Source organism: Acinonyx jubatus, chromosome D4 (assembly GCF_027475565.1).
Source record: "Acinonyx jubatus isolate Ajub_Pintada_27869175 chromosome D4, VMU_Ajub_asm_v1.0, whole genome shotgun sequence".
Classification (NCBI taxonomy): Eukaryota; Metazoa; Chordata; class Mammalia; order Carnivora; family Felidae; genus Acinonyx; species Acinonyx jubatus.
Window position 1 is genome coordinate 92,087,406 of NC_069391.1, and position 13,712 is coordinate 92,101,117.

At 60.5% G+C, this 13,712-nt stretch overlaps 1 protein-coding gene across 8 annotated transcripts in view; it reads right to left on the reverse strand.

The window, feature by feature from the left end:
* Window positions 1–7,447: 7,447 nt before the first annotated feature.
* The window catches only part of FGD3 (FYVE, RhoGEF and PH domain containing 3), a 55,760-nt gene continuing 49,495 nt past the window's right edge, over window positions 7,448–13,712 (reverse strand). For 5 of the 8 annotated variants that reach the window (XM_053205427.1, XM_053205429.1, XM_053205425.1 and 2 more), the window contains exons 16-18: window positions 13,248–13,391; window positions 12,602–12,748; window positions 7,448–12,361 (exon numbers count right to left, since the gene is read on the reverse strand). In XM_053205427.1, coding sequence (XP_053061402.1) covers window positions 12,143–12,361; window positions 12,602–12,748; window positions 13,248–13,391 — 510 coding nt within the window. In that variant the 3' untranslated portion in view covers window positions 7,448–12,142. The remainder of the gene's footprint in view (window positions 12,362–12,601; window positions 12,749–13,247; window positions 13,392–13,712) is intronic. The other 3 variants (XM_053205432.1, XM_053205431.1, XM_053205430.1) reach the window with 3 other exon arrangements.

Below are 13,712 nucleotides of genomic sequence, written 5' to 3' on the forward strand. Positions count from 1 at the left end.
CCAGGGGGCTCTCAGACTACTTCCCAGCAGAGGCGGCACTGGGTGGCTCAGGGCTGCTCCCAAGCAGGCTTGTCTCTTGCGGAGTTGGAGGAAGTGATCTTGGAAGAAAGAACAGCAGATGCAAAAGTCCTGAGGTGGAATATTTTGGAAGCTTGAAGAACAGCCGAAGTCCCTGGCTCATGAAGCCTGAGAAGGTGGCCCAGGTGGACAGGACTGGCTCTGGAGGGCCTGGCAGGTGGCACAAAGAGGTGAGTGTTCTCCTGGAACCACAGAGCAGGGTCCCAGCAGGGCAGCCCATCCCTACCTCTGCTTTCAGAGCCAGTGGAATACGTGAGGGACCCTCCCCTCTCCTGGGTCTGAGTTGCAGTCACCCCATAATATCTGGTCCCCACTTCAGACCTGTGGACCACACATGATGAGTTTCTTCAGTTCCCCTGACCAAGCAAGTATATCCCGTTTGCCACATGGGAAAGCCCGGTGAGCCCACAGGGCCTGCTGTGATCCCTGCTCCCTCTAGACCACACTAGGCTGGAGCCCCAGAATTCTCTGCCAGAGGCGCCCAGCCCATCTCCAGGGCTTGCACACAGGGCTAACCCTGGTCTCTGCTTGTGAGTGGGAGGGGAGGTGGGACCGGCTGGCCCAGGCCTCCAGGAGTCCCAAATGCCAGATTGAGCCTGGCCACTTAGGGCGGTATGTTCCGGGGTACCTGCTGTAACAGGGCGCCACAGGCTGAGTGTCTTAGAACTGCACACCTGTTGTCTCGGGGCCTGAGATCAGGTGCCAGCAGATGTGTCCCCTCCAAAGGCCCTAGGAAGGATCTATTCCACGCCTCTGTTCAGCTTCCTGTAGTTCCCTGGCTTGTGGCTGTGTCATTCCAAACTTCACATGGCCGTCTGTCCCTTTGTACATTTCTGTCGCTGCCCAGATTTACCCTTTTTATAGGGACACTAGTCTTACTGGATTAGAGGCAGCCCTTCTGACCTCACTTTAACTTGGTTACCTGTAGAGAGGTACTGTCTCCAAAAACGGCATGTTCTGAGGTACTGGGGTTAGGACTCCAGCACTTGAATTTGGGGGGTGGGGGTCTGGGCACAGTTCAGCCCCTGACAGATGGCATCGAGGTCAGGGACACAAACTGTTCTCGCTGGTCTACAGCTGGGTAGTGGGTTCTGGGCGTTCAAGCATGTGGTGCTGGCCCCCTGTACTGTTAGGCAGCTGGGGTGGCCCAAGACCTCTGCCACATCCCACGGGAAACAGTGTCCCTTGTCACAGCTCAGAACACCCACCTGCCACGAAAGCCATCAGAAGCAGCAGGGGGCACTGGGGTCGGTTCTAGAGGTGGGTCCGTGGCTGATATGAGCCATGTGCTGGGCTGCTGCATCCATCCATGTTTTCCGGGGCCTCTTGGAGAGCCCGGCAACGCTGACTGTGTGCAGGGAGGGAAACCGAGGCCCAGGTGGGGAAGGCACTTGGCCCACCTCAGATGACAGACTGCCTGGGCCACCCCCTGCCCCAAAACCTTGTCCCCTCATCCATGGCTGAGACCGTGACTCTGACAGGCCCCCCCACCCCGATGCCACGAAGCTTAGTGTTTTCATCTGGGGGCTAGAGAAGGTTCTGCCACCTTCCTGAGATCACCCTGAGATCACGGAGGCCCTGCGGTGATCAAGGCTGGAACTGGGCCCCTCAGGCCCCACCCCCTTGCCACCTCCCCCCGCCCCCCTCTGCACTCCCAGCTGCCCAGGGCCCCAGCCTCTCTGTGTCCTGGCCCAGACTGGGAGCAGTGCCTGGGCTATGCCAGGGTCTCTTACCTTCAGGCTTCAGCCCCCCTTCCAGGGAGCCCTCCCTGTTTACCTGCAAACGTCCCCTACAGCGACCTCAAAGCCTGTGCTGAATCTCAGAGAGGACTGTGGCTCCCCCTGTGCAGGTGTAAGGGGCCAGGAAGGAACTTGTGGGCGGCTGTTGGAGAGGCAGCAAGAACCCACACGGACGCCTTGGAGAGCTGATTGAAGCCGTGGCCTCTGCATTTGGGGTCTGGCCCACACCCTACCACCTGCCCATCTCAGTTTACAACTGGGAGCAGGCAGTACGCTGGAACATTGTGGAATGAATGGACTCGTGGAAAGGAACCAGGGAAGGCAGTGAGGGGAGAGAGGTCTGAGGCCCTGGGTCTCCGTGTTCTGCTCTGTAAAGTGGGCTCATACCTGTGCTGCCAGACCTGTCAAGGGGATGGGGAGGATCTACCCTGGGGGTCTCCTCTTCCTGAAGGGGTCCCATGGGCACCTTCCTCAGCCCCCAGTTTGACCGATGTGGTGTCCATGGGCCCTGGCGGCCTGGGGGAGGGGGGCTGTTCATAAGCCTGGATGGGGGCAGGTGTGGTTTTTGGTGTGTTTCCCTCAAATCGGATAATAACTGTAGAAATGTAAAATGCTGTTTATTTTCTTTAAATATTCTTTTTTTGGGGGGGCGCCTGGGGGGCTCAGTCAGTTGAGCGTCCGACTTCAGCTCAGGTCATGATCTCGCAGTTTGTGAGTTCGAGCCCCGCGTCGGGTCAGGCTTTGTGCTGACAGCTCAGAGCCTGGAGCCTGCTTCGGATTCTGTGTCTCCCTCTCTCTCTGCCCCTCCCCCACTCGCACTCTGTCTCTATCAAAAATAAATAAAATGTAAAAAAAGAAATTTTAACAAATATTCTCTTTTTAACACTTATTATTTATTTATTTATTTTGAGAGAGAGCGGGGGACAGGCAGAGAGAGAGAGAGAGAGAGAGAAAGAGAGAATCCCAAGCAGGCTTCATGCTGTCAGGGCAGAGGCCGATGAGGGGCTTGAAACCACAAACTGAGATTAAGACCTTAGCCAAAATCAAAATTCAGATGCTTAAACGACTGAGCCACCCAGGCGCTCATATATATATATATATATATATATATATATATATATATATATATATAGTAAAACCTACACCCACCATGGGGCTCAAACTCATGACCCCGAGATCAAGAGTCACATGCTTTTCAGACTGAGCCAGCCAGGCGTCCCTTCTTTAAATATTATTGATTTTGGTTTGTTTGTTTCTAGTTGATAGAAACGTGAGATATTCATCCTAAAAATCTTTTACCGTGGACCAACTCCAGAAAGTTCTATCGAAAGATGGTTAAGAGGGAAGCAGTGTGGCCTCAATGGGCTTTCCCTCCTTTTTTTTTTTTTTTTTTTTAATTAAAAGCAATTTTCAAAAAAGTAACCTGAGGTTGTAGCTCCAACGAGCTGAATGTTTGGGCTGAATTTCCCCAAAATGTTTTCTGTCAGACCATTTGGTGCCCGTGCGCACACTAGCCGTTCAGCTGCCCCACAAGAAGGCGAGACTCTGCTCCCTGTCAGGCCCCAGCTCTGACTGCTGGGCTGTCCGTCCCTGGCCAGCCGCCTCGCAAGCCAGCTTGCCTGGGCCTTTGGGAGGGGGGTGGGGGAGTCACCCCAGGCGACACCCAGCTGCTGCCTACAGGTTTACAGTGACAGTGATGGAGTGGGGCTCCTGCGGGGACACAGGCCTCGGGGCCACATGCTTCCCTGGAGGGCGAGAGCAGGTGGTGGGTTCACTGACTAGATCCCAGCAGCCCCTCCTGCAGGACAGCCCTCACAGGAGGGACACAGCCTGCGGGGCTGACCCCGCAGCTCCTCCGCCCCCACCGCTGGGCAACCGTTTCTTGCCTCTTGCGTCTTCTTTATGCTGGAGTTTCTACAACAAGCATGAAGCCATTCTCTAGTCAGAAAACAGGAAGCTAGTAAAACCTTTAAGGGTGGAGTCCCTGTAAATGATTGCACACATTCACAGGACAGTCGGGACTCCACTGTGAAAAGATGCGTGATAATCCCTCATTTGCACATGGGGAGACTGAGGCATGGAGAAGGGGACTGTCCCATCCAAGGCCACTCACCAGAATGAGAGGGTTTGGGGCCTGCGGGGGTCGGGGGCTCGTTCTCGAGCAGGGTTCAGGCGAGCCAAGCTGTAACAAGTGCATGGGAGGGTCAAGGGCGATCCTGGGGCTTAGTGCTGATGAGCTGCCTAAGCTTCTTTGAAGCCTGCACCTGCCCAGGGAGTCCCCGGTCACCAGAGAAGTGTGAGAGCCTGCCCCTCATGCTCCGCAGGCCCAGTGGCCCCCGTCAGTCCCCCTTGTCACACTGTGGTTGGCTTTGGACGAGCCCCGCCCCTCTCTGGGCTCCAGTCTGGCTCCCACCTCCCCCAAGCCATGCCTGTGGATGCTCAGAGCTCTCTCTCTGGCACCTCAGAGGCCCAGGCTTGGGGCCCGGTTCACGGCCTGGGGAGGCACTGCTGGGGCCCCCCATACAGCCGGGGAGGCTGGCTAAGGCCATCCGAATGGATAGATCACAGAGCCCTGGACCCTGGCAGGTGCTGAGAGGGCTCTCATTTCACAGATGGGGACACAGCCGGCGGGGGAGGGGTCTCCTCTAGTGACACAGCTCATCCCAGACTTCTGCTCCAAGGCCCAGATGCTGGGGCCTGACTGTCCGGCTCTCTGTGCCTCTGTTTTCCCACCTGTAGAATGGGTGCGCTAGACGTGCAGGGCCTCCAAGCACGTGCAGCGCATGCGGCCCACCGTCAGGGCTGGTAGGAGGGGCTCATGCCATCGCTGGAGAAATGTGCCGGACAGCAGCGCGGGGAGGGCCAGGCTGCACACCTGCCCCTGCCCCAGCACTCTCTGTGCTGATGACCACGCTTCCCAGTAACCATCTTGAGCACTGTGCTGTCTTCATTTAATGGGTGAGAAACTGAGGCTCAAGACTGTGACTGACGCATTTTGCTAAGTGGCTGCCCCGGGCGGCTACAAGAGACAGAACCCCAGCGTTGGCCCAGGGGCCATGGTGACGAGTTCTGAAAGCCCTTGGGGCTCTGGGTCCCTGGGCAGGGGGGCCACCCTCCCAGCGTCCCAACACTGCTTCCCAGGGACGCGCTGGACCACGTGCTCACTTGTCCTTGGGCCAACTGCTGCAGTGAGGCAGAGGTGTGCCACGGGCCTGACCACTGCTGGGGCTCCAGGGCTCCAGGGACGTGCCGCTGCACGGCAGTGGCAATGCTCACGACGGTCATTTCTGCTCATGCATCTGCATCCAGGCCCGGCTGCAGAGGGCTCACCGGGGGCTGCTGGGGCTTCCACGCAGCATGGTGCTGGCTCCCGGGAGCACGTGTCCCAGAACACGGGGAGTGGGAGTTGCCCCTTTCTGTAAGTGTGGCCTGGAACTCGCTTGTGTTCTGTTCTGTCCATCAAGCGGCCGTGGAGCTCGGGTTCAAGGAGCGAGACAGACCTCACCTCTCAGTGGTACGATCCTCAGCAAGTTTGAGAGCCACATGGGGGCCCGGGCACTGGGCCAGCTTGTCCCAAACGCTCCTTGCGTATCCGCCAGGCACACCAGCAGCTGTTCCCAAATCACAGAGTAGGATCAGATTCAGACCCCAAATGTGGGTGCGACCCCGCTGAGTTCCGAGGGACACAGACACGCATCAGCCGACCCAGGGCTCCGGAGGACTGGGCGTTAGCGCTGGAGGGGACGCGGGTCACATCGTCCAGATGTTCATCTGTATTTTCTAGACTGTTCAGAGGAATGTGTACTTTGTCCATCTAGCCACCTGGAGCGAGGCCGGCTGAGGGCATGTGGGCACAGCCCACGACCAGAGATGAGGGCATCTCTTGACTGCATTCCTGACAGTGGCCCCTCTCAGCCTGGGTGGTTCCATGCTCACGGCCATCCGGGTTTTGCTGCTCTCTTTTCTCCCTTGTCCCCTGCACCACCATGCTCCTGAGATCCTTGGAGACCACCTCGTTTCCAGCTCCTCTGTGAGGCTCACAGAGGCCAGGAGAGACACTGAGGCTAACCCAGTCAGTGAGGGCCAAGGCCCTGATGGTGAGCACAGGCTGGATTTCAGTGTGGCTACATGCTCAGCGGGGCCTTTGCACAGTGGACAACACGCTCAACTGAGCACCGCAATCCTTTGTGGGAAGCGTGCTGCTGCAGTCTTCAGAGGCTGGAGACTCCCGGGTCCTACAGGGGGTGGCCATCACCTCACCTCTGCAAGCCAGACTCAAAGGGGTGATTAGGCTGCATGGTGCCTGCTCAGCCCTCTTGCCTCTGTGTCCTCTTAGCCGGTCATGGAGTGCCGCCTGGGGCTGCTCTGGCTGCCGTTTCCCTGATCTCCCGGGTCCACAGGGCCTGGGAGCGAAGCCTTCTGTCATCTCATCCAGCCCTGCGGCTCTGCTGGTGTTTCCATCTCAGCCTCAGTACCACCTCCTGCAAGAAGGCCTCCCTACTGCCCTGGCTGGGCTGGGCTGAGGAGGCCACGAGCAGACAGATTCCACCCGGAGTGCAGGGACCACACATGGTTCATCTCTGCCAGGCACAGGGCAGCCGTCACCAGCAGAGTCCACGGACGAGAGCTGCTTCAGGTGGGTAGTGCTGGTGGCACCTCGGGCAAACTCCCCTTCTGTTCTTTCTCTTCACTCACCAGGTGGAGCTCTGGCCCAGACCATCAGCGACCTTGAGCTCAGACCCTGGTGCTGCTGTGGTGCTTTGGGCAGGTTGTCTGTGGCAGGGGCTGCCTGTGCACCCCCCTCCGCCCCGTGGCCTCTCAGCCAAGCCCCTCGGGGCCCGAGGCTCCCCAAGGCTCCTCCCGATGGCCTTTCATTTTCTGTGATCTGAGGCTTTGCCAGGCGTGCTGACCCTGGGGGCGCCCCCCGCCCCCCACCCAGTGCTTGGAGATGGTAAAGGATGCCCCCGGGGCTGCCTTCACCTGCAGGCCAGCCTGTGCAGAGCCACAGCCACCTCCTTGCCCCCTGGCCCTGTCCACCTGCCCTAGTCACCCCAGGCCGGGTATCAGACGGCCTCCGAAATTACCCAAACCGCCAGTCGGAAGCCCAGCAGCGTGAGCCGCAGAGACTTCAGGGCCTGATGCTTTTGTCCTCACAAGCCTGGGCGCCGCACAGGGGTTCACGCCGCCAGACAAGGGGCCCCACAGGCCTCGCCTGGTGATCCCAGCTCTGCCCCTTTGTCAGACTCGGGGGGGTCACAGCCCCGATCTCTCCAGCAGCACCTCGGGTCTCTTCAGACCACAGTCTCTGAACAGTGCACTTCCTGAGTCAACACCCCAGCAGGTTCCCTTCTGCCCAAGGGCCCCTCCCCGATTTGTCCTCAGCTAACATCCAGCTCTACTTTCCACCTGAGGCAAGGGTGGCCTCCCCTCCCTCCCGTCTCAGCTCTCACCGGGGGTGCCCTCATCGCCCGCGTTTCTAGTGGGAGCGCGCCCCACACTCCTCCCGTCCGTCCGCAACTCCACAGCCACTCGGTTTGGGGTGTTAGTCACACAGCCCGTCCCGTATCACACAGAACCTGTTTGTTGGAGCTGCCGTGCAAAAGGCCACAAAGTTGGCAACGACAGAAATTAAGGGGATTAAAACAGCAGAAATTTACTCTCTCTTGGTTCTGGAGGCAGGGAGTCTGGGGTTAGGGTGAGGGCAAGGCCACACTCCCCCTGGGAGTGTGGGGGGCCTTCCGGAATGTCCTCTCCTCTTCTGATAAGCACTTACTGGGTTTGGGGCCCTGCTCTGTGCTTAACCAGCAACATCTGCAAAGACCTTATTGCAAATAATGTCACCTTTTGAGGTTCCGGATGGACGAGAACTTGGAGGTAACAGACACCATTCAACCCGAGACACCTGTGTTGGCTCTCTGCCCTTCTCCATCTCATTCTCCACCCACACAGCTCTTTCTAGGTGGCCTCCTCAATAAACTCCTTGCGTTCAATCCACATAACAGGATCTGCTACTGAGAGAAACCTGACACAGCCCCTGCTCTGATCTCCTGGGGACCTCCCCGTGCTGAGCCGTAGCGCACCCCTGCGTGCGGGAGAGGGCGGTGGCCCCTTGGTCCCAGGTTTTGGGAGGACACAGGAGAGGCTGCTGTAGGTTCTGGGCCGGGGGCCGCACACACTTCCTGCTCTGGGGATGACCCTGGATGGGCTGCTCAGTTGTCAGTTTTCTGGGGCCCCTTTGGGGGCAGACATTGTGTTTCGGGGGCATTACTTGCTTGCCTGGGTTTTATAAGGCACAGGGAGGGGGGGCCTGTCAGGGAGGGGGACATGTGTCACAGCAGGCAGAGCGGCCTTGGCAGGAAGGGGGACAACTTTGTCCCCCTCAGAGGTACTGCCGGTGTGGATTCTGGCGGGGGACATCTTGGCGGCCGCAGGCTGGTCCCTACAGACGGTGGCTGTGGGGTAAGGCAGGCAACACAGAGCAGAAACCTTATGGCACACGCTTCATTCTCCCACAGCAGCTTCAGGTGAGGCTGGAGATGGCTCTATTCCCTAGGCCCCCAGAGGCCCTTCCTTCCTGTTCCAGGAGGGCCCTCTGGCCCCCTCATGCCCAACGCTGGGCCCCCTGGGACCAACCAGGAGTGCTGCACACAAGGCTTCCCACGAGTAGGCTGGGGGGCTGCGCTTTCCTGGGTTCAGCGCCTCCATCCGCTCTGTGCACCCGTAAGCGGGCACCACACCCATTAGTCCACAGAGCTGGTGGGGCCAGGCCTAGCCTGGCAGTCCTGGGAGCCAGCAGGGCAGAGGCGGCCGTTTTTCCAGGATGGAATGTGCAGAATGTGGGGTGGGCGCCAGGCTCCTCCCCACAACCTGCCCTGACCCCACTCACCGTTTTGGGCTCTCAGTTGTCTCCCTCATAAAGTGGAGCCCTGGTGGGTGCGAGGGTGTTTGGTCAGGGAGCAGCCGTGCCTCTCCTCACAGCAGGTGTTCAGAACACCAGAACCCCTCAGGGACCACCCGGAGACCTGCCAGGACAGCCTGGAGCCCCCTGGCACCCTTGAGACTCCCCTGGGGACCACTTGGAGCCCCCTAGGGATCACAGCTGCATCATCTGGAGAAAGAGAGAGTGCTGACAGGTGGATACACCTGGACCGACCGCCTCTCGAGCACTGCCCACATGGACATGCACCTGGGGCACACAGACCTCCTTCCTGGGTGTACTAGGTGGCTGGGTGGGAACCAGGATGCAGAGGGGGTAGAGTCCCACAAGGGGAGGGTGTGAAGGACTCAGGTGCTGTTCTGGGAGGCTTCATGACCCTTTCCTCCCCATGTCAGATATCGGAGGTGACCACCAGCTGACCCTGCCCACCGGGAGCCCTGTGTATGGGGGGGTGGTGCCTGAAAGGAACGGGAGTTGGGGTCCATGACAGCCTCGGTTCCCAGCTGGGCCTCCTGGAAGGATCCGAAGGGGCTCACCTGCAGATACGTGCAAACAGCTCTGGGGGAGCCGAGCCCGCCCTCTCCCTGGATGCCCGGTGCCAGGACCGTCAGGCCCCAGGAGGTGTGGGAGCCACAGCTAGAGCACCTCAAGTCCTCAGCTGTGGGGTCTGGCATGAGCTGGGGCTTCAGGGGCTGATCCTGCCACCTCAGTGTCCCCCTGGGGGACAGGCATAGCTGCAAGTGGACCCAAATGCCCCTCTGCCAGTATTCTGGGGCATGCTGTCCCCTCAGGTCTCATCGTGCCAATCTCTGCAATGGGACCAGACGCCCAAGGATAAGCTGGCTCTGCCCCTGAGTCCCGGAGACCACGGGGGAGGCAGCCACTGGGTCTTTCTGAGCCTCAGTTTCCTCCGTAAAACAAAGATCCCAGGCCCAAGGTGTTCAGGGGCCACACGGAAAGAACAGCGTCCCCAAGCCTTCACCAATCCTGTTGGCAGATACCAACTGAGCACCTGCTAGGAGGCAGGCACCGTTGTGGGTGTACCGTGCTGCCCCGGGAGCTTCCGTGCTGGATGGAGAGACAGGTTAAAAAGGGCAAGTATCCAAGCAAAAAGTAGAGACCGGGCACAGGTACATCCAGCACGGTCTCAAAAGGGCCGACAGGGAGGTGGGAAGGAGGCGGGTACGTTCTAATAAAGGTCCAGGGCCGGAGCCAGGCACACCTGGGTGTGGGGAACAGGAGAAAATGAGGCTGGACGTGTGGAAGGGCCAGACGCTGCAGGGTGTTGTCTGACCCCCCAGTCCCAGAAATCCAGTGGTGGCACAGAGGAGGCATGCGAGCAATGCCCGGCACGAACAGGTGGACGACACCCAGCCAAGTCCCTACCTCACTGTGTGACCTCAGGCAAGTGTATTTCCCCCTCTGGGCCTGGTGAGGACACATGTTCCCACGGTGGGGTGGTCAGTGGGCCCTGGCACCCACGATGGGAGCCTGGGCTCCGACTGCTAGCTACCCTTCCTCCTGTGGACACCTGCTCAGGTAGACCCCCTTGCTCCAACCACAGCCCCTATGCGTGGCATCAGGCTAGGCAGGCAGGGACTGAGACCATGTCCCGTACCGTCTGGCATTGCTCAGGACCCTCCGTGGGTGGGCAGGGGAGTGTGCCCAGGCCCTGGGCTTCAGGGCAGGAGGGGCCCCTGGGGACAGACCTGCCTCCTCGGGGCTGCTCACCGCCACCCACCTGTGACTTCAGACTGTGGTAGTTGCTAACTTTTATCAGGATGTTTCACAAGAACACTGGCGTTTCATCTCTTTAAATGCCAGGAGCTGCAGCCTCCAACTTGCCCATCACAGGGGTTTTCCTGGAGACCCACTGGGGACCCGGGGCCCTGTCTCTATCTGTGCCCCCACAACCCTGCTGCTGCCAGACAGATCTAGTCACACTCCCAGGCCCGCCCCGTGGCCCCCACCTCTCAGAGCAACACCAAGGGACACCTTGGGGAGACCAGGCCCTGGGGTCTCCAGCCTGCTCTGCTCCCCACCTATGACCTGCTGGCCCCTCGTGGCCCTGCCCTAGGCTTGAACGCTCTTCCTGTAGCACCCGCCCTGGGGTGTCCTCCGCTCCGGATTCTGTTCCTCCCAAACCCCGAGGCACCATGTCTTGTGGCTGCTGGAGTCCTTCCCAGTGTCTCGTCCAAAATCCACGGGCCCCGGGGCTCTCTGATGGACTGTTGTGGAACATAACTCCCAGCGGACCCTCAAGGTTGCCCAGTGAGGAAAGGGCCCCCCACTGGGATCACTGTGGAAACCTGCGTGTGGGGACTCCAGGCTGGTGGGCAGGAGGAGAGGGCCGGGTCTGCCCCGGCTCAGAGAACTCATGGGGGGCAGCTGTGAGGACCCCTCCTTGGGCACCTACTGTGGGGGGGGGGCTAGTTTCCTCCCACCCCACGGAATGCTGCTATTCCCAGTGGGTCACTTCCGGCCACCCCCTGGGTCTGGGGTGATAGGACGCAGTTTCCTTAGCCGTCAAGTGGGCACATCCTGGAGAGAAGGGCCCAGTAGGTCCTGCGGACACAGTGGGTGCTCAGTCACCACACAGAGAGCAGAAGTCATGGGTGTGGGGGGAAGGGGACCAGGTGGGACCAGGGGGAGGGGCTGGCTGGGCCCCAGGCCCTACACTGCGCCACAGGGTGGGCCCCATACCCCCAGGCCTAGCTGTGCTGTCACCCTCTTTCCCCACCTGGCGCCCCTGCCCTGAGGCCGTGCCCACCTGCGGGCTGCCAGCATTTATTTCTGCAGACAAGCAGGTCCTGCCGCTGGCTGCACACACAACTCAGGCCTCTGCTGGCCTCCGCTGACTTTCTCAGGGAGGTCCCGCAGGGATGGCCCAGGCTGACCACCAGCCAGTCCGAATGGGGAGGTGGGCCTCGGGGCCCGGACAGGGTGGAGGAGGGGTGGAGTCCCCACCAGTCACAGTTCAGCTCATGGGTACAGACGGTGTGGATGGCGCGGGGGTGGGGCAGCAGAGAGGGAAGGCAGGACTACAGACCTCCACCAGGCCCTGGGTACCCCCAAGTCGCTCCTTCTGCCTTCCAGAGCTGGTGCCCCACACCAGACAGTCTGCCAGCACCCTCATTCCAGGCCACACAGCTGGGGCCGAGGGCAGAACCAGGCTCTTTGCGGAGACATGCTGGGTGGGCAGCTGCCCCCTCTGGGCCTGTTTCCTCCACTTCTGAGAGGTCCCTTCAGGGTCAAGCACCCTGTGACCTGGCCACCCCCAGCGGTCCGAGCCCTTTGCACCTGCATGCGGCCTCCGACGCCACCTCCAAGGTGACAACAGGCCCCACCGTGGTGGCTGCGGAGCGGGGACACCTGGCAGAGGCTCAGCTCACGGGGCCCCTGGGAAGGCCCGAGCCGGGTCTCCACGGGCAGCTGCGCTCAGGGCCTCCAGCCACCGCTGCTGCTGCTCTGCCGACGGGGTGCTCAGGTACAGGGCCTGCTGGGCCTGCTGTAGCCGCCACACATGCCCGGTGTCCAGAGTCTCCGTGGGGTCCGGCACGCTCACTGTGCAGCCCGAGAGGGGGATGGTGCGTGGCGGCCGGCCAGCCTGCAGCAAAGGAGAGGTGGGTTGGCACCCAGGCCTCTGTGGTCCAGGCACCGCTGACCACTCCTTCCCACCGGCGGGCAGCAGAGGGGTGACTCAGAGCAGCCGGGGAAACAGAGGCCCCAGATCACACAAGTCTGAGCGGGGTTGGTCCCGGGCAGTGTGGCCCAGGCCCCTCTGGGCTGTGGGAACCGGGACACGCCCCCCAGGACAACCCCAGGGGCAGGGGGTGCGGGCACACACCTGGCTGCCTCCCTGCAGGTGCAGCACCAGCTCCAGGGGCTCCGACGCGGGGATGGTAGCCCACACCTCGCTCCAAGCGTCACCGCTGTCTGACACCCGCAGGTGACCACAGAGCAGGCTGGGCTGGGCATCCACAGCCGCCGCCTTCTGGAGACACAAAGGATGGGTCAGGCGCAGCCTCCCTGCAGGTGGCATCCTTATGGGCGGGGGTGGGGGTAAAAGCGCCAGGCCTGGCCTTCTGGGAGCAGACTGGACAAGGTCCCGGGCTGGCCTGACCCACTCCAGGTCACCACAAGGCGTCTTGCTAGCAGGCTGGACCCTCTAGGAGAGTGAGGCCACCAGTGGGTCCAGGAGAAAAATAAAGACAGAGTAGGGAAGAACAGAACAGCAGGAACCAGGGTGTGGCTCACAGGGAAGGGCTGTGTTTCAGCTGAATGCACACACCATACACACACACACACACACACACCATGTGCACATGAACACACACACTGAGCACACGCACACACCGTGTGCATATGAGCACACACTGAACACACACACACCCTCTGTCCCAGCCCAAGGGAAGCCAACAGCTCTGGGAGCATGGTCTACACCGTGCCAGGGACAGGGGCTCCTGTCCAGGACGTTCACTGGCCCCGCCCACCTCTGTGCTGTGCTTGGGGTCCTCGGGCACCGCCTCAGGGCTGGGGGTCTCAGGTGCTACCTGCTGGGTCAGGAAACACTCTCGGCAGACTCGGCTCTGCCTGCCGTTCTCAGCCTTGAACTCGGAGCACTTCCCACAGATGACCTATAAGGGAGAGGGCACCTGTGACCTCACCTTCCAGACAGAAGACTGTCCAGGAAGAGGCTGGAAGGGCCAAAGGGCCAAAGGGCCAGGAGAGACGCAGCATGTAGAGGGGAAGGGTTTCTCCGCAGGAGCCTCGTCAGAGGACAGGGACCCTGGTACGGGCCCCTGCCGGGCATCCAGGACTTGCCTCCTCACCTGGAGGGTCTAGGGGTCTGTGTGGAAGACTGGGAAGAGGTGTGTGTGCACGGAAGGAAGACTGGGAAGAGGCACAAAGCACATGGAAAGATGCTCAACATCACTTGTCATCAGGGGAATGCAAAT